The sequence below is a fragment of the Palaemon carinicauda genome, chromosome 10 (genome assembly GCF_036898095.1).
Source record: "Palaemon carinicauda isolate YSFRI2023 chromosome 10, ASM3689809v2, whole genome shotgun sequence".
Classification (NCBI taxonomy): domain Eukaryota; kingdom Metazoa; phylum Arthropoda; class Malacostraca; order Decapoda; family Palaemonidae; genus Palaemon; species Palaemon carinicauda.
In genome coordinates this window covers 75,827,902-75,854,489 of record NC_090734.1, presented here as the reverse complement: position 1 = coordinate 75,854,489, position 26,588 = coordinate 75,827,902, and the positions used below count along the sequence as shown (strand labels likewise).

General features: G+C 42.5%; 1 protein-coding gene across 2 annotated transcripts in view; it reads left to right on the top strand.

Moving 5' to 3' along the window:
* LOC137648651 (uncharacterized) overlaps positions 1 to 26,588 on the top strand; it is a 522,517-nt gene that overhangs the window by 410,881 nt on the left and 85,048 nt on the right. For both annotated transcript variants that reach the window (XM_068381656.1, XM_068381655.1), the window contains exons 11-12: positions 6,499 to 6,747; positions 13,788 to 14,363. In XM_068381656.1, the coding sequence (XP_068237757.1) occupies positions 6,499 to 6,747; positions 13,788 to 14,363 (825 nt within the window). The remainder of the gene's footprint in view (positions 1 to 6,498; positions 6,748 to 13,787; positions 14,364 to 26,588) is intronic.

The window sequence follows — 26,588 nt, the reverse complement described above, 5'->3', positions numbered from 1 at the left end:
AGAACTGTTAATGGTATCAGAAGCCAATTTGAGTACGTCATTAAGGAACCAGGTCACCGGGGTAGGACGAGTAACCGGTTTCAGTCTGGCACAAGCTTTCGGAATTGAAGCTAACAAAGAGTCGGTTAAGTCTATGTTAAAACCCACTAGGAAGATCTTTTTCAGAGCCGATTTAATAGTGGTGATAGTATTGGCTGCCAGACCTGATTCTAATAAAGAGCTAAAGAAAGTGACTGTAAGGTTCAAGTTCATACAGTTCACGTCTAAGTCTATTAAAAATTTTGCCAACTTTTTAACTGCAGAGTCATACTGACGGATGGTGGAATCCCGTTTATCCGATTCTAGGAACAAGGTGTTTTGAGGATCAATATTGGCACCATGCATAGCCGCAAACTTCATAAAGTCCATAAAGTTAGGGCGCTCTGAATGTTTGAGAAAGCGTACACAACGCGTGTTTGTACTATCTGAGACAGAACCGGATTGGGTATCGGGTGAGGGTATAATCTCAACTCCCGCAGGAGAGGATGCCAGTTGCTCTTGGGTCAGTTGGGTGCGACCAAGGCTACTTGTCCCTTGAAGGATCTCAGTTTGTCTAGAACTTTCAGCAAAAGATTCACCGGGGGAAAGAGATAAATCTTTTCCCAGTTGTCCCAATTCTGTGACATGGCGTCTGTGGCGTAAGCCTGAGGGTCTAGATTGGGAGCCACATATACTCTCAATTTGTGGTTGGATTCCGTGGCGAAGAGGTCCACTTGGAGACCGGGAACCTGAGAGAGAATCCACCGAAATTACTTTAGATCGAGTGACCATTCCGATTCTAGAGGGGAGGTCCGGGACAGGGCGTCTGCCACTACATTCCGGACTCCCGCCAGGTGGACAGCTGAAAGATGCCAACGGTTCGAGGCTGCTAAGGAGAATATGGCTACTAGAACATGGTTCAGAGGCCCTGACTTTGACCCGCCTCTGTTGAGGCAGCGGACCACCACTTCGCTGTCGAGGACCAGACGAAGGTGTTGTTTCTTGGGAAGAGCGAGACGTTTCAGGGTTAGAAGAACTGCCATGGCCTCTAGCACATTGATGTGAAAATGGCGGAACAAGGGAGTCCAAAGACCTTGAACTTTCTTGAGCTGAGAATAGCCGCCCCAACCTGATAGGGATGCGTCTGTGTGAATGATTAATTCCGGGGGCGGAAATCGAAGGGGAACTGACTTTGACAGACTGTTTGCTCTTGTCCAAGGAAGAAGTCTTTCCCGTAGAATGGGAGGAAGGCGGACTTTCCTGTCCCGGAGCTTCCGGTTCGCCCTCGAACGCCAGACACGATTGATATCTTTCAATTTTGCCTTCAGAAGAAGATCCGTCACTGAGGCAAACTGAAGGGACCCCAGAATCTTCTCTTGAAGCCGTCTGGAACTTACTTTGTCTTTGAGAAAGCGTTTGGTGTTCCTTGCAATCTCTAACCTCTTGGGTCTGGGAAGACACAGAGTATGAGATATAAGATCCCATTGCAGGCCGAGCCATTGGAACTTCGATTTTGGAAGAAGACGGGACTTCTTGAAGTTGATCTGGAAGCCTAGAGATTGAAGATAATGGATGACTTTGTGAGTTGCTTTTAGGCAATTTTGGGAGGTGTCTGACCAAATGAGCCAGTCGTCCAGATAGGCTACTACTTGAATCCCTTGATTCCTGAGTTCCTGAACAGCGACTTCTGCTAGCTTTGTGAAGATCCTTGGGGCAATGTTGAGCCCGAAAGGCATCACCTTGAAGGAGTAACTTTTGTCCCCTAAGCGAAAGCCTAGGTACGGACGGAAGTGTCTCGCTATCGGGACGTGATAGTAGGCGTCTGTAAGATCGATAGAGGTGGTGACGGCCCCACGGGGAAGTAAGGTCCGCACCTGCGAGACGGTAAGCATTCGAAACTTGTCGCATTGAATGGACAAGTTGAGAAGGGATAGATCTAGAATCACTCTTCTCTTGTCTGAATCCTTCTTCGGGACACTGAACAGCCGACCTTGAAACTTCAGATGTTTCGTTTCTTGTATGGCATTCTTTTGTAAAAGATCCTGGAGAAATTCGACCAGGTCCGGAGTGGAATGTTGACGAAATTTGTTCGGAGGAGGAGGTCCTTGAATCCAACTCCACCCTAGTCCCTTGGAGATGATACTGAACGCCCAGGGACTGAACCTCCATTTGTTGCGGAAGGCATAGAGCCTCCCCCCTACCTGCTGCACCTCAGTATTGATTTGAGGAGTTGCCTCCACGTCCGCCTCGGAAGTTCTTTCCTCTGCGAAAGGCTCTTCCCCTGCCTTTGTTCTGGTTAGAGCCACGGTGGTAGCCTCTACCTCTACCATAACTCTGGGAAGAGCTATGAGCCTCGAAGGACTGGTTAAAGGCAGGGGAAGTGGCGGAGGCACCAGAAAGCTGGCTCTTAGGTAGCAGAACGGTGACATAGTCATCCGAAGGAGCCCGAGAGGTGGAAGGCTGTGCAGGGGCAACAGAAGATGGAGGAAGAGGCAGCCGGAAGTTGGATGAAGCACTCTGTTGTTGCCTGAACTGGGTGGAAGTATATGGTCTAAGCTTCTTCCTACCCCGGGCTTGATAATTTGCGGGGTCATACTTGCGTTTAGGGGTCAAATCCCAACGGGCTTTAGGGCTCTGATTAACCCTAGTGGCCTCCGCCAAGACTTCCTCTACGAGATCCTCGGGGAAAAGATTTGAACCCCAACAGGAGTACCGGATGAGTTTATTAGGTTCATGCCTAATCGTCGCCTCAGCTAGAACATGCTTGCGACATCTGCGTTTAGCAGTAGCGAAGTCATACAAGTCATAATATAACGACTGTAACGTAGCCTTGTTGAGAGACTTAAAAATACTCTCCATATCGTAAGTCAAGGCTATCGACTCCGTGGATGTGGCCAGGTTTAAAGTACGGCCCACACGTAGGCGGGAATCATATTTCTGTTTAATGAGAGATTCCGGGAGACGGGGAAGCTTCTCACTAAACAAGACTGAGGCACAGCCTGCTGCAAGCTTGCCGGAGGTAAAGGTGGTATGGACGTTGTCCCAACACTCAATACCTGAGGGAAGAAGGAGGGAGATTGGATCCACCTCTCGGATGGGAGGCAAGGGCTTCTCCTCCAGAGCATATTGAAAGGCAAGCTCTGCCACCTTATTGACGCATGGAGTCAAGGTGGTCTTGTCCATTAAGAACATCGTAAAGGAGCTTTTATGAGGCGTCAGCATGGTGTTAGTGCAGCCGATGTCATTCAAAAATCTGGCCCAAACAGATTGGGCTTGCTCCTTCGGGAAGATGACCGTCTCTTTGGGGACCTTGTCTAATCGGACTAAAGCTTCCTCGGTAAGTCTGGCATAACCATGAAATGGAAATGCCAGACCCGGAGGAAAGAATTCAAAGTCCTCTAGAGGACGAGTGCCAAGGCCCTCCAGAGTCAACATTCCGTCTGAGAACGGGGAATGAAGAGCCATCCGCCAGGGGTTGTTCTTGGCAAACGGCGGGAGCTTAGAGGCATCCGGTATGAGAGAGCTTTGGACTCTCTCCGGAGCTCCTTGCTCTAAAGCCCCAATTCTCTGACCGAAGTTAGAGAACATCGTGTCCATCCTCGACTGCATCTCTGAAACCAACTTTGCCTGCATCTCCGACACGATGCGAAGCATAGCTGATTCGAAAAGGCCCGGGCTAGCAGCAGGAGGGGCGGAAGGAACTCCCGGGTCGTGAGACTTAGAGGAGGAACCAGAGGTCTTTGAAGACGGGTTCGTATCATGTTTAGAGCCATGAGAAGTCTTGTGAGGCTTGCGAGCTTTGGGTAAGGTCCTTGAAGTAGACTTATCCTTAGGGGGAACCGGGTATGAACGTTGAGACGAATCACGGTCCCCAGAAAATCCAAGAAAGGAAGAGCGATCAGAAGAAGAAGAAAGAGCGGGGCTGAGGATAGGAATCTCAGCGCCGGACACACCTGCCTCACTTACCACCCTACCTGTATCCGGCTCGTCTAGCAACATTGGTTCGACGTCCAGGTTCATGGAGGCAACATTGTCCTCCAGACCTCCGGGGGCGTCCGATGGATCTTGCTCTGGGTCGATGAGACCCGTTATAGTGGCATCAATGTGGGCAATGATGGGAGCTGCCACATGCCTAGCCACAGCAGCTGAAGATTTGGCGTTGGGGTAAACCATGGTGCAGTAGTCCTCAGATAGGACGTACGGCCGCTTAGACTTTACATTCCGGGCAAACCCACCAATCCACACCTTCAGTGTGGCCCGAGCCGCAGACTTTTGCTCCGAGGATGCCTGAAATAATAGGGGGAATTATAAAAGGGAGACTCCCAATGGTCCTTCAAGACCATAGATATCTTACTAATAGTAAATAAAATAAGAAGGCAATATAGCCAACGGGACTCACCGAGTCAGATCCAAGGGTAGTGATGAGGTCGAAGCAAATCACACAGTTATCCGGGTGCCATACCACAACGTCTTCCAGTTGAACCCCACAAGGGGCGTGAGATCGGCAGACGGAGTGGCCACAAGGCTGGTGCAGAACAGCTGCACAGGCCGGCGTCAGACAATGCACCATCTGTAAAAAGAATAGTATATGAGAAACTGTAATTCTCTTAATTAGGGGCGGGTCTGGAGGACGCGGGCCTAACATAGGTCTAACACAAGATTAGAGCTTAACTGTACTATTCTTTAAGGGGCCTAACATAGGTCTAACACAAGAATAGAGCTTAACTGTACTATTCTTTTAAGTAGGGGCGGGTCCGGAGGACCCGGGCCTAACATAGGTCTAACACAAGATTAGAGCTTAACTGTACTATTCTTTAAGTAGGGGCGGGTCCGGAGGACCCGGGCCTAACATAGGTCTAACACAAGATTAGAGCTTAACTGTAAAAAATAAAAATATTTTTTTTTTTTTTTTTTTTTTTTTTTTTTTTTTTTTTTTTTTTTTTTTTTAATTAGGGGCGGGTCCGGAGGACCCGGGCCTAACATAGGTCTAACGCAAGGTTAGAGCTTAACTGTAATATTCTTACATAGGGGCGGGACCGGGGGTCCCGGGCCTAAACATAAGTCTAACTTGAAACTAAAGTATAGCCATCCATTCCGGTCAAGCCGGGAGCATAAAAAAGGATGCAATAACAAGGAATTAAGACACATAGTGTCTGATTTCCCGGGGTGGGGTAGACCCCGGGCCGGGAAATAAAGGTATATTCAATACCAATTCCTTTAGAGACTCCGGGGTAGTGAACTGTCATATATAATCATCATAGGAAATGTTATAAAATAATAGGGGGGCGGAACTGTAACTAAGAACTGCCAATCGAACCCGGAGGGTTTCGTATAACATAAGCCAGAATGAAAAGTGAATATAAAATAGGGTGCACCGGGATCCAACTCTGTTGACCGGTGGCCAACCAGACTAGACAGAGACTAAACCGCCGGGCCACCCGGAGGACAAAGTCCATAAACACTGAACTACCCCCTCTAAAAGGAGAGAAGGCAACGGTCCCTTAGTGGAGGGGGGAGAAGCCTAGCCTCCCACCTAGCTAGAGGGGGAGCGTGGGGGAGGATCACGTGATACGAGGCAGCAGGGCTACCAACTGACGATCCCCAACCAGACAGATCAAACGGAGTAATGGCACAAATATTCATTATAAAAATAATAATAGCGTTAAATATATGAATAAACACAGAAAATTTTTGGGCAAGGCATGCAACATAAATAATTAAATCACAAAAGACACACCTGATGGCTAAAATAACATTGCCGCCTTAGCACGGTCGGCAGCCATAGCGATACGTAAATGATATCGGCCCAAAAATTGAACCACGAGGATTCTAAACGCTAAATAATGAATATTCACAATAACAAATAATATTTGATAATAAAAATAATACACATAGTAACACCGCAAGTGAAAATTAAAAGCTCTCAAAAACAGGAGTACCAACTGTAGTGAAATCAAGCAAGATCGGTATGAACGAAGAGAATAAACTCCTATAATATAAATATTAAACGATCTAGGTTGCTCAAAACACAGTAAAACCCAGCTTGGTACTTAACTTAGACGGTGTCTCCTGGGAAACCGACGAAGAAGCCATAATTCACTAGAAAATATCCAAAAATCGAGAGCACTAGAAAAATGCGGGTTACTTTGCACGTTGTGCTAAAAGGAGTTGAGTTCTGAGCGGATGCATTGTAGTAGTACCGAGTGAGGTTGAACGGCTCTCCTCTATTGGGGTTCTCTGTCGTGGATTAATCTAAATAGTGCGGGACCTCTGGAATATACGCCCAATTTTATACCGATACCAATAGGTGAGCGAGCTAGTTAACCTAGCACTCCTTTACATTTTTTCTCTGGTATATTTAGCAGTAAATTACCTAAGAATAAGTGCTAAATGGAGCTTATTCACTGGGCGGCACAGGTTCGAGCCCAGAAATTGTTTTCTTACACTGTATTATTAAAATGTTAACATTTTTCATTTCAGGTACACTTGAAGGCAAAACCATACAAATGCAAAAAATGTAATGAATCCTTTAGCATGCACAGTCAGCTTTACAGACATATGCATGTTGCTCATATGGAAGAAAAGAAAACCCAGACTCACTATACATGTCACCTCTGTGATGCTTCTTTTTCCCAGAAGCGTTATAGAGATGCCCACCTTGAGGCTTGTGAAACCAAGGGTAGTGATATAACTCCTTACACATGCCTGCTTTGTGACAAATCTTTCAAGGTAAGTTGATACTGGAAGATTGAAATATCTCCACAACAGCCAGATCAGCATTACTTTAAAGTTTAATAGTTTTCTAAATCATGTTTATTAGAACAGTGCCAGTTTGGATTTTTAAGTGATTTAATTATTCTTAAGGGATATTTAGCCATCTTAATTGTTTACCTTTAATTTTATTTATGGTATTATCAGAAATTGTTCAGAGAAATAATTTATTTTTGCAAACAAAATTAAGTTTTCCATTCAAGCCAATTACAGTAAGCCCTCCGTATCCATGGGTCTGCCATCCATAGGTATGCTTTCATAGGGGACCATAGTGAAAAACTATATGTGAAGGTCCACTTGTCCAAGAGATGCTAACCACAAGGAAAAATGAAATTGTTTCTACATGAATACAAAGCTTCGTTCTTTAATTTGAGAAATGATTGAAGCACAGCTGGAGCTTGGCGGTTTAAAACGTATAACGAGGTGTTGGCCCTAACCAGTAGTTAGTGGTCGGCTTCTGCCAGTCCACCGAACTGTCATGATGATTCTTGCCTCCGACGGCTACAGAACTTGGCTTCCTAAAACTTTCCTTCTTTTTCTTTTCCAATCTGTGTGTGCCTCAGTATGCTGAGGGCGGATATGGGAACCTGATTAGAGGCGTCATTAAAGTGCGACACCTTTATGATTACAATGTACAGTAGAATAGAGGTTGATCCTCACTGGGGGCACATTTGCTGCTTGAAGTTTTCCCATGAGGAATGTAGAGAATGATCACCTTCCCAGTGGCATCAGTGTGGCAGGAGGTAAAAGAAAAGAGGAGGATGTGATTCCTCCCCTTCGGTCTTGTCATTGAGGTCGAAGAAATCAGTAAGGCTTAACCTTTCCATCCCTGGTACTCTACCCTCCAGCCCTTCTCCGTCAACCTCTTCGGGAAGCAAGTCGGAGAAGGGTGGTACCAAATTAACATGTAGATGAATCTCGAGGTCGATAAACTCTTCTGTTTCCCCTTTTACTATTACTATTAGAAGCTGAATTACAACCCTAGCTGGAAAAGCTAGTTACTATAAGCCCAAAGGCTCCAACAGGAAAAAATAGCCCAGTACAGAAAGGAAACATGGAAATGAATACATTACAATAGAAGTAATACAATCAAAATAAAATACTTTAAGAATAGTAACATTCACTTAGATCTTTCATATATAAACTATAAAAACTTGATAAACAAGAGGAAGATAAATAAAATAGAACAGCGTGCTCGAGTGTACCTTCAAGCAAGAGAACTCTAATCCAAGAGAGTGGAAGGCCATGGTAGAGCCTATGGCACTACACAAGACTCGAGAACAATGGTTTGATTTTGGAGTGTCCGTCTCCTAGAAGAGCTGCTTACCACAGCTAAAGAGGGTCCTCTCCCTCATGAGGAGTCTTTAATTTTAGATGTTCCTACTGATGACGCTGTGAAACGCCACTGATTGTCCAAGGGATAGCAGGGAATCCCCTCCAGAGAACGTCTTTTTTTCACGCTGGTTCCCCTTTTGTGGTTAAGCCTGCACTAGATGTTGATCTTAAGCCCACAGCCAAGTTACCAGTTACCCTCCAACCCGTGGGAAACCCTACTCCTTTCCAGCCCCTTGAAGGTTGCCCAGAAAACTCATCGAAGAGACAATGAAGCTCTCCCTCTTTAAAGAGACCTCACCATTCCTCTCCAGTCTACGAGCACGCTCACTCTCACTTAAAGGTGGAGCTGCTTGCATCCTACCCTTCTACTATGTATCCTCGCAAGCGAACATGCTACCAAGCACTTGCTTCAGCTAAGCACGCTCCCTCCCATGCTTTTACATCATCGTTGAATGATCCTGCTTCCACACGTTATATGTGAACAGCACGTACACCAGAGCCTCACTATTAGTGCCTAACAAGCGCTGCCAATGCTTTGGGTTTGCCTCCAAAGTTTTCGATGAAGTGCTCTCACACGCCCAATTTAAGCAAGCTGAAGCATGGCATTCACAAGCACAGGAACTCGCCCTAAACAAGCCCACACATTGACATACCTAGGATTAGCACACACGTTGAGACAGCACGTGCTCGTAATGATTTGTGCTCACTGATTACTATGGCATGCTTCCCTCTAGGAAAAACTCTGTTGCCCCCCAAGCATGAGATCGTGCTTTTCAGCGACCGTCAAGGGAGCGCGAGGACTTTAATGATAATCACACTCCTTAGAAACGCTCAGCTCACTGTAGCACTCTAAATATGCTATCACCATCTGTTATTCGTGATAGACACAAAGACACGAGTATGCACATGATTCTTACAAGAGTGGAGAAGGGAGACAGGCATATCTTTGTAATACCTGTCAAGTTGAAACTGATATTAAACATATTTTAATAGATTGTCCTGTTTCTAATATTCAGAAAACATATTCACTCCAGGACAAACCTCTAAGAGATATACTGGGGGGAAATTGTAATATCCAAAACTTGATTAATTTTAATCATTTGTTTTTTAATTTTCCTTCCTATTTTACATTTATAAGCTATGGTGCGAAAGTGGTATGATTGGTTTTATAGATTGAAATGATACCAAATGGTGTGAGTGTATGGATACGGTTGATAGATTTGTAACATATAGCGCTGAATGGCTTTGATGTCCCAATACTGGGTTTGAGGCCTAAATTTTATAGTCCAATGCAGTCATACTCGTCCTCAGCATAGCCCGTTAACTGTAATGGAGCTCAGAGAATCTGCTCCGGTGCGAGTAGTTAGATGCCTCTCTAGACTCGCCTGCTCTCATGACAAAGACTCAGAAGTGGGGTTTCTGGCCCAAAAATCCCGCCCACTGTCAGATCCGCAGAGGATGTAGGATTTTTGCTTTTCGGAGTTGGAAATTTTCCCCGTCTGTCTACATTCGGGGACCTGTGACCAACAGGATCCTTGCAGGAAACCTTGAGTGTTATCCTTTGCTGCAGACCCTCAGCAGAGAATGCATAGGCATTCTGGGATGCTGAGGTAAATCTTGTTTATGGACAATTATAGGCTGTCCCTAATAGAATTTGTTTATAATTGATCGTTAGACGACTGTGGGCGGGCTGCTAGAGACAGGACACTGCCCTCGGATCCCGAGTCTCCTAGAGTTGAGGGTTGCTTTGATATGACACTGGATCCTTACTCACAATTTTTGAAGATTGCTAGGAAGAGGAAGAGCAAAGACTGCAAAACGAGACTGAAGAAACATACCGTTTCACCCAGATCCTCACAAAGGGAGGTGGCAAACAACCCTGCCTCTCCGTGGCAGACAATCTTGCCTCCTCAAAGCAGACAACCCTGCCTCCCCATGGCAGACAACCCTACCTTCCCTCATACTTCACACAGAAGACAGAGGAGACCCACAACAAAGGATGGAAGGGCGACCATGAGACTGGTGTCTACCCCAGATCGGGTGCCGTCCATGATCTAAGATCTATATGTGAAGAAAATTTCATAAGATTCGCTCGTGTAGTTTTGAAGTAACCCTGTTCACAGGCAGACACACAGACAAATAAATAGAACATCTCTATTTTATAACCTCCTTGGTGGAGGTAAGAAGTTCGAATCTGTTTCCATTTTACTAGCCAGCATCTATATTGTTGGTTCGAGGAGTAAGTTATGGTTTCTTATCTCTGTAGTTGTTGAATCTAAACTCCTCTCGGCACCAGCCAGATACAGCACACAAGATGGATGGCGAGAAATATGATTTTTCCTCCATGGAGAGAAGAGGCTTCTCCTGATGTGATGACTCCCCTGGCTCTGTCGGGGGAGGCCACCACAGACTACCAGCGTAGACTGTACAGATTCCAAAGAAACGTAGTCTGAATTTTTGTTCCTAAAAATCCTTAACCTAATATGGACGATAAACAGCCATGGGGAAGTGCCTAGGACCCCTATCAAGGGCAGAAAGGTTGCGATAGATAGGTTAAACTGGGCTTCCTAGGGATCCAGACAGTGATTTGTAACTCCATTGGTCCGAACTAGCGAAAAAGGACTTGTATAAGGTAAATTTGAAGCTGTTAGCTCTCAAGGACTCTTTGAAGGCGGGTCGATCTCTGAGATCCTGCCACCAACATTTCAGAGGCTGAGACATTTTTATGTAACCCATAATGCTCATCCATCTTTCTCCTCTCAATCTAGCAATTTTGACCTTAACCCTTTCCAGTTCTAGTTTGGTTCAGAAGCTGGCCTCCCTGCACATATGTTTATGGCTGCGTAAGCTGGGAAAAGGAAAGCTGCCATAGGGATGACCTTACAAGCGGTCTCCTGGATAGACCACTAATCGGGCACTATGGCCTACCTAGCCGTAAGTGCCAACCTCTCCGATTCGGAGGAAAAGAGACAATATACAGACCTCACTCTATCATGTGCTAAGGCGGTCAAGTTTCTGGTACACCAGGTGGCCAGCAATTGGGCCAACTTGATACTGAAGAAATGCTAGACAGGTTGAAAAGAGGGAGGTTCTGAACCTCAGAAATTCTTCTCTGAAAGGTCTTTTGCTGTTCCCACTGGATTAAGTGGAGCTGACAGCTAACAAATGGAGGCAGTCCAATCAGGACTTGCTTCTCCATGGAGCCATTACCTTTTGAAGGCCACAACCCCCTTCCTCCAATATAGGCAGCTTACCGTTTTCTCCTCATAGGCAAACTCCCAGACCAGCCTCTAGGTAGGAGGCGAACAAACAGGACCCCAGGGCATCCACAAGGACATCACCCAAGCCCTCTGAATCTGTTCAGCTATTTAGCCAATGGAGAGGCTAGAACCAAGGTTGCAAAGATAAAAATAAACTAGGCTCTCAAACATGCTAGGACCAGCAATTCTCCCACTCTTCCACCTCCAGTGGGGGGATGCCCGTCAAAGAAATGGATGAGGTGGCAGTTATAATTGGGGTGGAGCAGTGGACAGTAGACGTGCTTCGTTTCATATACTGTACCACCTAACGTTCACTACCTCTCCCCCTCCCCTCATTCCAGCTCCAACGACCTGGTCCTTCTATTGACTGGAGAGAAAGAAAGACCGTACACTCTAGTAGCAGTTGCAGACTATGTTGCAGAGCATGCTGGAGAAGATTAGAGACAACTCTCCGGGATTCTCCAGCAGCATCATTCTGATGAAAAATACCCAGGATTGGAGTCCAGTGCTAGATCTGTCGGCTCTGAATGAGATTGTCTATTGGACTCAGTTCAGGGTGGATAGTCAGACAGGCCTTAAGGAAGAACGCTTTCATGATCTCCATAGACATCAGGGATGCCTGCTTTCAAATCCCTGTAAATCGTTCCTCGAAGAAATACCTACACTTTGTCCCAGGGAGCAAGTGTTTTAGTTCAGAGTACATTGCTTTGGGCTGACCACAACATCCTAGGTATTCATGTTAGTGTCAGCATGGGCTCATGTCAACAGGCATTTGAATGACTAGCTAATGCTAGCAGACTCGGAGTACTAACTTTGTCATAATCGGGACAGGTTCTTCTTGTTTTGTTGTGATTTGGAAACTGTGACAAATTCTAATAAGTCCAACCTTTCCTCCACACACAGAATGATATACCTAAGCACGGACATAGACGCAGCACCAGGAAAGCTTATCCATCAGAAGACAGGATAACCTGGCTAAAGGAAGCAGATCATCCCTTCCTTCATCGGGCATAGAGACAAGCAGGACAATGGTTATGGCTCTTAAGTCGCATGACCTCACTGAAAAAGCTTGTTCAGCAGGGTTGCCTCAATTTGCTCACATACCTTCTCTGAAAATGGGTGAAAGTATTTCAGCAGAAAACAAGTTTTTTTGCCCAGTAAGAGCTATTTAATATTATTGAGACAAATTCATGTATTAAAATTAGTGTCCCTAATTTGTTTTGTGAGATTAGGAACCCTATTTTCCTTTTGACCAAAAATACAATATCCTTCATAGTTTTGAAGTTTTGTTCACAGTACCTCAAATCTAAAATCTAACTAAATGCTTGAAAGTGAAGGTACAGTACATGATATTAGTAGTGTAGCTACCTTCCTTAAATTTTGTGGAAACCTTTCTTTGGAAAGAGTTTTGGCAGCAGCTCAAGTCAGTTTTCACTAAACATTATCTTGAATAATCCGGGCGTGCTTATGAGGATTGGTACTGTAGAATCTAGACTCCATAGTGGCTGTGGAGCCATAGTGTAATTAATTTTGAGTTCATTTATTCATAACTTATATCTACAGCTATATCAGGTTTTAATTTGAAAAACCTCTTTGGTATCAGTCAAAATTATCATTTAGATCAAGAACTATCATTTGGAGACAAGCTATAGTCTGGTATTTTAAATAGCTTTAGTAAACAATCTGGAATTCGATATTTCAAACCTTATTTTGAGGTGATTTGTAAAAAGTAATCTTGACCAGGTTAATAAATATTAACCTTGTTATATTGCTTTAAATTATATTTGTCCTATCTTTTCTTCACTGTCATCTAACCTCCACCAGAGTGTGGGAGTTGGTAATATAAATATCAGGGAACTTCACATGAATAGATATAATTTTAATGATACAATTTCATATTTCTATAGGGAATAGATATAATTTTAATGATAAAATTTCATATTTCTAGAAGCACTATGTACATATACAGACCCACCCTCCTTCCCATTGTCTCATGGTATCAAGAGGGTAACAGTAATTTTGACATTGAAACTGAAGAAACAATATTTATTAAAGTGAAAAGATTTGAAAATTTTAATATTTTTTAAATTTACGAGTATATGTCAACTGAACCGAGATTCTGGAGAAGAAGCGATATAAACATTAGGGAGTATAGAAATAAGAAATTTTGTCCAGAATTTTTGTTTGCTTATTTTTGTTGCTATATGTATAGGAATACATTATTAAATATGCAATCTTGAATAATTGATTTTATCCTTATATACTTTCATATAATAAAATCTTTTAAGTATGTTCTTTTTAATCTGCAAATCTTGTAATACCCATTTTCTCAAGTATTTCATGAATTACAGTTTGATATTTCCATCTACAGCATATTAGTAACAAAAGCATTTTATATTTCAGCTGGAAAAGTACCTTGGTCTTCATATGAGAACTTGTCATTCAGTAAAAAGTGATGCATTCTTCTGTGAAATTTGCAATAAAGTTCTCAATGATAAGAGGAACTTAATTCTACACATGAAGAGTCATAGTGGTGAAACCAAAACGTCGTGTACTATCTGTCACAAGCAGTTTAGTCGTAAAGCATACTTGTGGACTCATATGAGGGTCCATACAAATGAAAGACCCTATGGCTGTAATTATTGTCCTAAGTGGTTTAAGCAATACAGCACATGGAAAAATCATGAAAGAACACACACAGGAGAAAAACCATATAAATGCACTGTTTGCAATTCTTGTTTTGCCACCAGTTCTTCTGTTTCGAAACATCTACAGTATGCTCACTACAATATCAGGGACTTTGGATGTTCTATTTGTAAAAAGTACTTCATTAGCAAAGCCAAATTAGAAGAACATATGAAGACCCACACAGGGGAAAAACCATTTAAATGTCCTGTCTGTGGCCGAGCTTTCAACAAGAAGACAAACTTGCGCACCCACATGTATATTCATTCAACTAACAAAAGGTTTAAGTGTGAGGTAAGTGAACTTATATTTTCATGGTATATTAGAAATGCTTTTGTATTTGGTAGATATATTTTGATACATATCATTTATTTTATTGTACATTAGAATGTGTGTTTTTGTGATTGCGTAAGTGTATGTATTTGTTCTCATACTCCCCCAGAAAAAATGACTGGTATCTTCATTTTGGAATTATTTTTTGTGGCTCCTTTGACATTTGCCGATCTTCCAACAAAATTGATTCAGCTAATAACCTTAGATGTCAGGATGCCAGAAAACTATCAATCAATCCAACAAAATTGGAATGAAGTTATAGTGTGTGCTCAGTCATATTTAGTGTTCAGTTTTTCTGTCTTTAAGAGATATCAAAGAATTAAAAATGAATTTTATTTTTTCTATGGAGGAATATTTGTGTATTTTAACGGTATGCAGTATTTCCTTTGTATCTAGAATTGTTGTATTCAAAATTTTCTATCCTTATGAAATTATAACCATATGAAGACAAGACTATACATTTACAATTTTCTCACGAATCCTCACAAAATTTAATGATTACACTAGCATCAATGTTAGACAGAAAATATATCTTCTTTCAATTTGTAAGATCTTGTGTAGATTTGAGATGTGTAACCAAATCCAATGAATGAAAATATGTTTATAGGAGTTAGGTTTATTGAATGCATATGCCTCTCTCAGTACTGTAGCCTACAGTACGGGCAATAAGTAATACATATAACATGTTCAATACCATTATTCCTGTGGTTGGTCTGCACACTGCTATGGGAAGTCTTTCTTATGCTTTCCAGGCATGATGCACAGCAAAAATAACATAAGAATATCCTGAAAAGAGGACCAAAATCCCAAATGCTTATACTATACTGATGCTTAAGTGACTTGTAAATATACTACTATGTGGTGTTAATTGCCCAACACATCAGCAAGTAGTTCGTTGTATCAACAAACCAAATGTTTTAACTCAAAATTGAGTTGCGTGGATTTTTTCAAGTACCTTATGGAAGCCCGTTTATGTCAATGAATCATCGTAATTTGAGACTTGAGTTAGTTTTTGTTATATTATAATCTTAATCCCAATAATTTCTTTTGTGGTAGCTGCAAAAATAATTTAATTCTCACTTCAGAGTGTTATTTCAGGTGTAAACTACCCTATTCAAACCCTAACCTAACTCCTCAAGTAATAACTACTGTAGTGGTTTTAATACACTTTTCACTAAAGCCTAGTGATATACTGTACAGTATTTACCATATCTGAGTTATTCTCACAGAGCCTTTCATAGGACTCCATTAACAATAACTTTGCATTTTTTATGCTCATGAACAGACTTAATCAAATTTACATACTGGGTATTTAATAGGAACTCCATAATAGCACAGGAGACTTCACAAAGTTTGCCGGTGCACACTATCAAAGCCTTTTTTATAGTCCGACTCGTAAGCGTTAAAAAAGTACCAAAAGACTTACAAAACATGGTTCAAGATAAACGGCACAAGGCCAAGAATCTAATAATAAGATACATGAACCTAGAAAGACAATAGTACCAAACGGGCATACAAGAGCAATTGAAACGTATGAACGTAAACAATAATGGCCGCCATCACCGCGGAAGGCAAACGGCCTGTCGCACTAACAACACTAAAATTGCAAAAAGTAATAATAGCCCGTTACTAAAAAGCTGTCAAAACAATCTATGGTACAGTGGTCCCTCGCTAGTTCGCGGTTCAACTTTTGCGGGTTCAGAGCTTCGCGGGGCTAAAAAATATTAAAAAATTAAAAATATCAAAAAATATTAAAAAATTAATAATAATGAAAAATATTAAATTAAAATTAGAAATTACATTATTTTACAAATTTTGAAAACAAAATATTCAATTAGAATTAGTAATTGCATCATTTTACAAAATTTTAAAACTAAAAGAAATGCACGTCTGTATACGCTAAGCATCACGGGCATAAACGCAAGCTGATTGGCCAGCACTCGCTGAGAACTCGACTCCCCATTGGCCCATTCACTAGCCCAAGCTTCTCCCGATGCCCATCGCTCCACGCTTTTCTCGTATACGCTTCTCGCCATAGATCGCGGTTAGTTAGTCTTTGTCTCGCGGTGATTTTTTAAGTGTAAAAGTTTTGTGAAGCCCTTCGTGATGCCTCCCAAACGCTCTTTATCCCTTGGTGCATCTAGTGAACCGAAGAAAAAGCGAAAGATGTTAACAATTAACGAAAAAGTAAGTTTATTGGACAAGTTGAAAGCGGGAAATAGCTACGCAAGCGTAGCCCGACAATATGGCCTTAATGAATCCACGGTACGGTACATAAAGAAGGAAGAGAAGAACATCCGCAAAACTGCTGCAATATCTTTCACGAAAGATGCCAAAAGGGTTGTAAACACCCAGAATAAGACCATGGTGCGAATGGAAAATGCACTGGCTATTTGGATCCATGATTGTAGGGAGAAGAAAATCACCCTGGATACAAACATGATCCGAAGTAAGGCTAAAACTTTGTTTGATGCTATGGTGCCTGAGGGTGGTGACGACGACAGCGTTCAAGATGAGGAAGAAAACGACGGCGACGAAGATGATCCTCTGCCTGGTACCTCAAGCCAGACTATCCCACGACGACCACTTACGACTTTCGTTGCCAGCAAGGGCTGGTTTGATAAGTTTAAGAGGCGATTCGGACTTCAGAGTGTGTCGTTGTATGGAGAGGCAGCCTCTGCAGACGAAGCAGCAGCGAGGCATTATGTTGAGGATGTGTTTCCGGAAATAATAGAAGAAAATGGCTATGTCCCGGAGCAAGTCTTTAATATGGATGAAACAGGCCTCTTCTGGAAGAGGATGCCGTCCCGAACATTTCTTTTCAAGGACGAACTTAAAAAGACAGGTTTCAAAGCTCACAAGGATCGAGTGACTCTGCTCATGTGTGGCAATGCTGCAGGATTCATGCTGAAGCCCGGCCTTATCTACAAGTCACAGAATCCTCGAGCATTGAAAAACAAGAACAAAGCCTTACTGCCAGTGTACTGGATGGCCAATAAAAAGGCATGGATCACCAAGGCCCTCACACTTGATTGGTTCCTTAACTCTTTCATACCACAGGTAAAGCTTTACCTGGCTGAAAAGGGCCTGCCCTTTAAAGTGGTTCTCTTCATGGACTGTGCAGGAGGTCATGCAACTAATTTGCATTATGAAGGGGTACAGGTGGAGTTCCTTCCCCCCAACACCACTTCCCTTATACAGCCCATGGATCAGGGGGTTATTAGGGCCTTCAAAGCCCTCTACACTAAGTCAACAATGGAGGGTCTCATCTCCTCCATTGAAGAGACCGACGAGACCTTCAGCATCAAAGCTTATTGGATGGACTACAACATAGCTACGTGTCTGGCTAATATTCAGAATGCCCTAAAGGACATGAAAGAACAGACACTCATCTCCAGCTGGAAGAAATTGTGGCCAAACAAAATCACTCATGACTATGAGGGTTTCACGCCTAACGAAATCCATCACTCTGCCGTTGATAAGGCTGTCAGGCTGGCTCGGTTGGTGCAGACTGAAGGCTTCTCGGATATGACGGCTGATGAAATTAACAATCTCATCGACTGCCACTCAAACCCACTGACAGAGGAGGACCTACAGGAAATGACCAAATCAGCGAGTGAGGAGGAAGACGAGTCTGCTAGTGACGAAGGTGACGAAGCTGAAGAAGGTGGCCTTACATTGCATAATTTACAGGACCTCTTCAATGTTGCCAAAGACCTCCAAAAAAGGGCCAAAGAAATGGATGACAACATGGTAAGAGCCGTCGAATTCAGCAATCGTATTGATGACGTCATGGCTGTGTATAGGCGCATCTTCGTCGACAAAAAAAAACAACGTTCACAACTCCCAATAACGATGTTTCTTACGCGCAAAAAACCAGAAGAAGATCCTCCTGCAGCCGCTACACCGCCTCCTGCATCCCTTACACCACCTCCTATAACCACTACGCCACCTCCTATAGCCACTACGCCTCCTCCTGCATCCATTACGACACCTCCTGCAGCCACTACGCCGCCTCCTGCAGCTTCTTCTGCCTCGTCTGCGGCGTCATCCGAGGAGCAGTAAAGCTCTTCATGCCCCTGTGCAGTCATTCATCATTATCACCTCATCGTACTGCACAGGTCTTTTCATCAACTACGCTTAGAAGAACTTATTGTAAGAGGTAAGTTAAATGTTTTATTGTTTGATTGTTTAACATGAATCTCTCTCTCTCTCTCTCTCTCTCTCTCTCTCTCTCTCTCTCTCTCTCTCTCTCTCTCTCTCTCTCTCTCTCTCCACCCATTTTCTATATGGTATGGTACAATTTTATTTATGTATTAACTGTAATCTTAAACCCCCAGAAATAGAAATTATAAATGTTAATTTGTTGCGCAAAACGACGGACTAATTATGTTAGCTAGTTTTTGAAAGCTGATAACGATAATTGGTTGTTCGCAAGTAAATTGTTCGGTAGAACAGTGTTCTAGACCCTCAATTGTTATTGTAAACAGACAACATATTTTACAGTTTTTTTTTTTTTTGTTATAACATGAATTTCACTCTCTCTCTCTCTCTCTCTCTCTCTCTCTCTCTCTCTCTCTCTCTCTCTCTCTCTCTCTCTCTCTCTCTCTCTCTCTCTCTCTCTCCACCCATTTTCTATATGGTATGGTACAATTTTATTTATGTATTAACTGTAATCTTAAACCCCCAGAAATAGAAATTATAAATGTTAATTTGTTGCGCAAAACGACGGACTAATTATGTTAGCTAGTTTTTGAAAGCTGATAACGATAATTGGTTGTTCGCAAGTAAATTGTTCGGTAGAACAGTGTTCTAGACCCTCAATTGTTATTGTAAACAGGCAACATATTTTACAGTTTTTTTTTTTTTTTGTTATAACATGAATTTCACTCTCTCTCTCTCTCTCTCTCTCTACCCGTATTCTATATGGTGTACTGTATACAGGGGGGGTATATATACGTTTTTTTAAGCATTTTTGAAGAGGCGCCGCTACTTCGCGGATTTTCAGTTTTCGCGGGTGGTCTCGGTCCCCATTAACCGCGATAACCGAGGGACCACTGTACTTAACATTGGTCCTGCGGTAAGAAGAGCTTCAGTCGTGATAAAAAAAACAGCTCAAAACGCGAACACAAGCAGAGAGACAAACACGAATCAAACAACGCTTACGACGTCCAAAAGAAGGATGTTGTTCAGATGGCGCTCTCGTCGGGCATCGGTGGTGTGGTTTAGGTAACGTAGCTAGTGCCTCTGTATCGGCCCATCCCTTTTGACGAAGGAATTAGCTAAATGGAAGACAGCCTGTGAATAGTGGTTTTCACACGCCCCTGCTTTATACACGACACCTTCAGGGTGCTTGCACGAGGGTAGTAACCTCTGCATTCCGTGCTTTTAACTTTCTCTGGTATATTTGGAAGTATTTATATCAGAAAAGTGTAAAGAAGGACCCTTTTCACCAGGCGTCACAGGTATCTCCCCAGAAATAGATTTTTCCTTCGTCAAAATCCCTTTTATAGTTCACAAATGCCATCAGAAGTGGATTTCTATAATCTACACATTGCTGTACCACATGTCTTAAAATGAAAATTTGGTCTGTACAGCTTTTACCTTTTCAAAATCCCGCTTGTTTATCTCTTAGCTTTTCATCAGTCTTTCTCTCTAGTCTCTTTAGAATGAGCATACTAGATATTTTCATGCCAAGGTTAGAATAGAGAATTCAATATGACATAAATACAAAACAAATATTACCTCTCCTGCTTTAAGGCCAGTGTATTAATGTGCAAGGCACAAGGCTCAGTGTGTATAGGAGAGACCTTGCAAGTTCAGGCTTATTTGAATTTCCCACAGCACCACAGTAGCTGAAGGTTATCTGCTATGAGTGATGTTATGCACAACTTCCCAAAAAGGAACCATTGCTCCAGCCCTAGCCAGTGTACCTATGTTACAACAAACCTTCACCCACCATTCACGGTCGAAGTTAAATGAACAATTTTCCACTCCTGCTCGAGGCTAGGGAGGAGGGAAGATTTTGGAGACCACACAGCACCTCCCCAAAAATAATTTTTTCCTTCATCAAAATTCCGTTTAGGCTTAAAGTGCTGTGTGGTCTCCAAGAACTTAGTATCAGAGTATCAATAACTAGGGTCATGCTTTTGGGGGGTTAATGAGAAAGTGGATACCATTGCTAAATTATCAATAGATTTACCAAAACAAGCCATTAAACTACCTGTGAAAGATTATATAAACCTCTTAAAGCTTTTCATAGCAGCAAAATGGCAAACTCAGTGGAATAATGAATCTAACAGTGCTCTAATAAATTAGAACAAATAAAGCCAATTGTTTCTCTATGAGAATTGTCAGAACAAAAAGAAGGAACTGAGGTCATTTTAGTAAGGTTACGTATAGATCATACAAAATTGGTTGACAATTGCTACACTTTTGTCCATAGGAATTTTTTGGGGGCGAGCTTAAACAGTACAGTATTCTCTTTTATGTTCCGTGTTGACAATTTTTACTTTAGAAATCTTGTGAGGAGTATATAGGCCTCACAGTCGCTCAATGGAAGATGTATTTCATGATCAGATTAAAGATCGAGAGTAAATGAAAAGTTTAGCTAAGTCAATTTCTTCCAAACTAATGGTTGATACTTGCTTTAGTATGTCGTGAGATTTAGAAATGGTAGTGTCTCCCCAAAATAGTCATATGTGCAGTTTCACTGAACAAAGATTAAGGGGTTCTAGATCTCTTGACATAAAAGGTAGATGTACTGTTATATACTGGACATATCTAGAGATCTCTTTACATTCCCATCATTTACCATGTTTTAGTAGATGGGATATTATCTTGAGCTTTTTTCAAACAGCAAATTTACTGTTCTGGCCACAAAGGGAATGTCTGCCAGTCTGTGGCCTGTGTGGTCAGAGCGCCCAAGAAGGTTAACATACAAACCAGTTAACTCCGACAACAAATTTCAAAGGTGATTCAGCCTAATTAAACCGTTCTTCATCTAACCACTTGTAGACTTTCCATTACATTCTTTAAACCCAGAGTTCTTCCAATCCTCTAATTTGTCTTTTATTGTCTTTAAAAGACAGTCTACCATTATTTTGGTTAAAAGACACTAGTATGTTTATTTTCAATGATACTAATATAAAAATGTATCAAGGACTAGAATTCGCTAGGATGATAATGTTAAGATTTTTACATTATCCTTATATGATAAAAGATTTCAATCTCAGTTTGTAGGAGATATAGATAAATGCTTAATTCTGTACTCAAGCATTTGTAATTTGATCTATACATTTCATGTGGTATAAGGAATGTATTTAAGGGTTTTATTAATAGAAGGCCTTCGGTAATGAAGTCTCTGTTCTGGCATTTGGCTGTGGTTTTACAGTATTTAAAATGCTTTTCCTATTGTCCTTGTCTTCAACTAACTCCTAAGGAACTGCAAACATTATATTTTACCATAGGGTCTGGGAGCATAAGATGATTTAGTCACTTGATTTAGTCTGTTTTACCTTCCTTCCGTGCAAAAATTATTATAAGACTTACAGTAGAGTCTGCCACAATTTTTTTACTTTTCTTTGGGAATGGTTGTGAGCATTTTGTCAGAAAATAGATTTCTATAAAAGTTTTAAGGTTACTTATGTATGGCAGAGGCAAGGGACAGGACAATGTCCTAGAAACTGACCATATATACATGCGATCAGTACCCAGGCCCCCTCTCAATTTCTCCATCAAACTAGGACTAGGCAATGGCTGCTGAGGGCTCAGCATGTATACCTATAGACTCCGCTCAAACCCGCATCCTTAGCTTACAAGGGTTATGAGGTTGCAGACACTCCTAGAGACTATCAAGCTTGAGCGGGTTTTGAACTCTAATCTAATAGATTGCCAAACAGAGGTGTTTTCAATAGGCCATTCAGTACTCTTTGGGTAACTATGGACATTAGTTATTTAATTTTTGTCATTAACTGCTACAGTCTCTCATTACTGTACAGGGGCTTGTAAGTCTCGTGGTGGGGTAGGCATAAAAGATGTGTTTCCTTTTGCTGTGTGCTTTTTGGGGGGCTACTTTTCCATTTTTTGCATTGTGAGTGAATTTCTATGTATAGTTTCCTATATTGAGACCAGTTTGGATGGTCACTGATAAGAGAATCCACAAATAAGGGCATACTGTATTTAATATATTAATGAAAGATGTATACCATAGCCTCTAACTCATCAGATTGTTCAAGAATTACTGTTCTGGCCACAAAGGGAATGTCTGCTAGTCTGTGGCCTGTGTGGTCAGAGCACCCAAGAAGGTTAACATACAAACCAGTTAACTCCGACAACAAATTTCCATTACATTAATTAAGTTAACCTTCTTGGGTGCTCTGACCACACAGGCCACAGACTGGCAGACATTCCCTTTGTGGCCAGAACAGTAAATTTTCTGTTTGAAAAAAGCTCAAGATAATATCACATCTACTAAATCATGGTCAAGGATGGGAACGTAAAGAGATCTCTAGATGTGTCCAGTATAAAACAGTACATCTACCTTCTATGTCAAGAGATCTAGAACAGGGGGCCAAAACGCCTTTAGGTTGGCCAGGGCACCAGCCGCCCGTTGAGATACTACCACTAGAGAGTTATTGGATCCTTTGACTGGCCAGACAGTAATGCATTGGATCCCTCTCTCTGGTTATGGCTTATTTTTCTTTGCCTACACATACACAGAATAGTCTGGCCTATTCTTTACAGATTCTCGTCTTTCCTCATACACCTGACAACAATGAGATTACTAAACACTTCTTCCCCCAATGGGTTAATTACTATACTGCAATTGTTCAGTGTACTTTCCTCTTGGTAAGGATAGAAGAGACTCTTTAGCTATGGTGAGCAGCTCTTTTAGGAGAAGGACACTCCAATATTAAATCATTGTTCTCTAGTCTTGGGTAGTGCCATACCCCCTGTACCATGGTCTTCCACTGTCTTGGGTTAGAATTCTCTTGCTTAAGGCTACACTCGGGCACACTATTCTATCTTATTATTTTTTTTCTTCCTCTTGTTTATTTAAATGGTGTGTTGGGCAGGCTTAATAGAAGGGCCATGGATGTCTGGTGGTTTATCAAGAGGTTGTCTTTTCCTTATCTGATTCTTTTTCTTCTCAAAACCATCCTTACTGTCCTCCCTTCACTAGAAGTGGCTATCCTGGAAGGTATTTAGCCTTGCATGGTGTATCGGCTCCTCCGTGTTGACCAGTTTTTCTGACTTTTTACTATAGTCTATGGGTTTCATCAATCACTTTTTTGGGCTCAAGCCATGTCGTCCTGATGGAAGCTTCCTATAGACAGCTATCTAAGGGATATTTGGCTACAGTGATACTCCCAGAAAATTGACCATAGGTCTCCAGAATTCTAACTCCTGGCACGAGTATCCTTAAAATTTTCCTTAAGGATATTGCATAATTTCAGGGGACGTATATCTTGATACGACACATGGCAATCTTCACCCCAAATAGAGTTTTCACTCTGAGGGGGGAAGAGTGGCAAAATCGAAGGGGAGCAATTATCAAGGTTACCCTTCCCCCCCTATTATTACAGGGCCCAAAATGGTGGCTCATTCCATATTCAGTAGCGCTTTCGCATAGTGTATCTCCCTACTTATCTAGTGTTGTAGACTGCTATTTTTGAGAATTTAATATACATTCTCCAGCATCTTCTGCCTCTGGAAAGTTGAGTATTTAATCTTTCCTTTGTATAATTTTTAGCTCCCTTCTCACAGTGAAATTAGCATAATTTGATGTGTTCATAGGAGCATAGCCAGTACTGGAGGCGCCATTTTGGGACGCTGTCGTTCGTCACGCATGCTTTATTTAGTCAGCAGAGCGACATTCCCGGTATTTAGCCTTAATGAATTATAGCATAGGCAAAATTATACTAGTGAAGATAAGATCATGCACGTATTTTTCCTCTTCTTTAAATGTATCGATCGTATACGTTAGAGTCTCGGTGATATAGCGTAGCCGAAATCTCCCCTCGCGTTAGGCTAGCCTAGCGTACGCGCTTTAGTATACCTTCATACTTTATCCCCGTTTGCCCTTGCGTATCGTTTTATCAATTCAACAGGAGATAATATATCTCCTAGAATTAATTAAATAATTCAATACTTGTCTCCTTCGGAGATTTAAGGGTAAACCTTTCCTTCCTTCTGAGTGCCGCCATTAGGCGACAACCCTATCTTGGTCTTGCCATAGAGTAGCATACTCCGGCTTGACTAGGCTAGCGTTTTCTGTCTTCCCCCTTGCTGGCGAGTATCCCAGCTTGGTTTTACGACAGTAAATCAGAGTATTAAGTCTTTGTGCCGATAACTCTGCTGCCGGGTGAGTAGTCCTGCCCTGCCGGCTTAAAGGTGCCGGCATAGGAAGCCTAGCTTCCCTAGCCCGCATCCGAAGTGGTTGTACGATGCCGCCACCTTCTCCCTTTTGGTCTAGAAGACAAGTCTTGTTTTGGCAAAGTCCCGGACTGAAGAATCGATATTCTTCTGCCGCCCAGGCCGGCGCCGATACTAAAACGATGTATCTGATTGTGACTGGAAATGGCCGGCAATCCTGCCGCCTTCTCCCTGACACAACACACAAGACCCTTTTCTTGCCCCTCTCTGTCCTTTAGCGATAGCCTAGCCATTGCATGTCTTTGGCCGGTGTCCTACAATCTCCCCGCTTGCCTGGTAGACTGTGGCGCCGGCCGGGCTCCTACATAGGCGGCTTGATAACTGCTCTGACCTTCCCCTACGGATGCAAGGCTCCGGGAAAGGTTGTGCTGGCCATGCGGATGGGAGACCCCTTTGTCTTTGAGTGCTCTTCAGTCCTCCCTTGGACTGCCATCCACATCCCTGAAACCGGCAGCAGACCTTATGGCTGGGTGGAAGCTAGAATGATTCATTCCCCCCTTCCATTTGAACCCTCATTCTGGAGGAAGGCAGTAGGAATAATAATACCTACACCCTTATTTATTGTACTAAACTATATTAATAAGGTAGCCCTTCTCTCCATGCTTTCTCTCTCTGTCGGCAAGTGCCGTCAGGTACTAACCTAGCTGGTAGTATGCCAGCTAGACTGGTGCCGCCAGGTACTAGCCTTGCCGGCAACATGCTGGCTGAACTACAGTATATGCTTATACTGTAGCCAGTATTTCTGCAGTATAGTACATACTGCAGGCAGAAAACTATAGTATGTATTATACAGTAGTTTATATTTTCCAACATACCCTGTGTATCCTTTCCCAGTCTATTGTTGAGACCAATCTTATATTGAAGTGAAGTATTCCTACAATACACTGATGAAAGTCATCAGATCATAATTTACCCCACAGTATTAATACTTTTATGAAAGGGTCAGTGCTAGTATACACTAATCCTAACAATAGAAGTTAGAACCCTTCTCCTTTGATTTTCCTTTAATAAGGACAGGAGGCACAAGTATGTGTCTTTCCTATTTCCTTTCTAGCTTACTAACCTAAGCTATAATGGTTAAGATACCAAAAAATTTAATGCATGGCATTTTTATTTATCAAGTGTGATAGATTACCGCATACTCATTTGAATTTCCTTTCTTTACAGGAGGAGCAGAAAGTGAAGTGTGAGGTGATCTACTGTAACCATAAAAGTAGGAACTTTTGTGGTCACACTATGTGCAGGTCTCATGCCGCCTGCATTGTTACAACTGAAACCTTGAGGTATTGGGACCCTAAGGACTGCAACGTCTGCTCGGCCTTGGTGGCCGAGGGTTTCGGCGACCCCAAGTCAGCGGAGTCGAGGGATGCAGCACGCGAGAAGCTTCGCAAATGGGTACGAGGGTTCCAAAAGAACTCTCCGGGACCGTACCCTCCCAACGATAGGATGCAAAGCTTGCTGTTCCCGAAAGCTACAACTGATGCTGTCGTACCCCAGGCACGACCCGGGCCTCCCTACGTCCAGATCGCAGTCGAGGCTGATGTTACTGAGGCATTGCAAGGCATGGACTTCCACCAGGAGGAAAGGATGTCTGAAGTGTCCACGGACACAGAGAAGGATCTCCTTTGGGACAATCCTGAGGAAGAGTCTACTCTACCACCCATAGGAGATGAAGACGATGACACGACAGAAGCGGAGGAGCCCCTTCTGCCTGTGCCGGCAGCAGAGCCGACACCGTATACGTCTTCG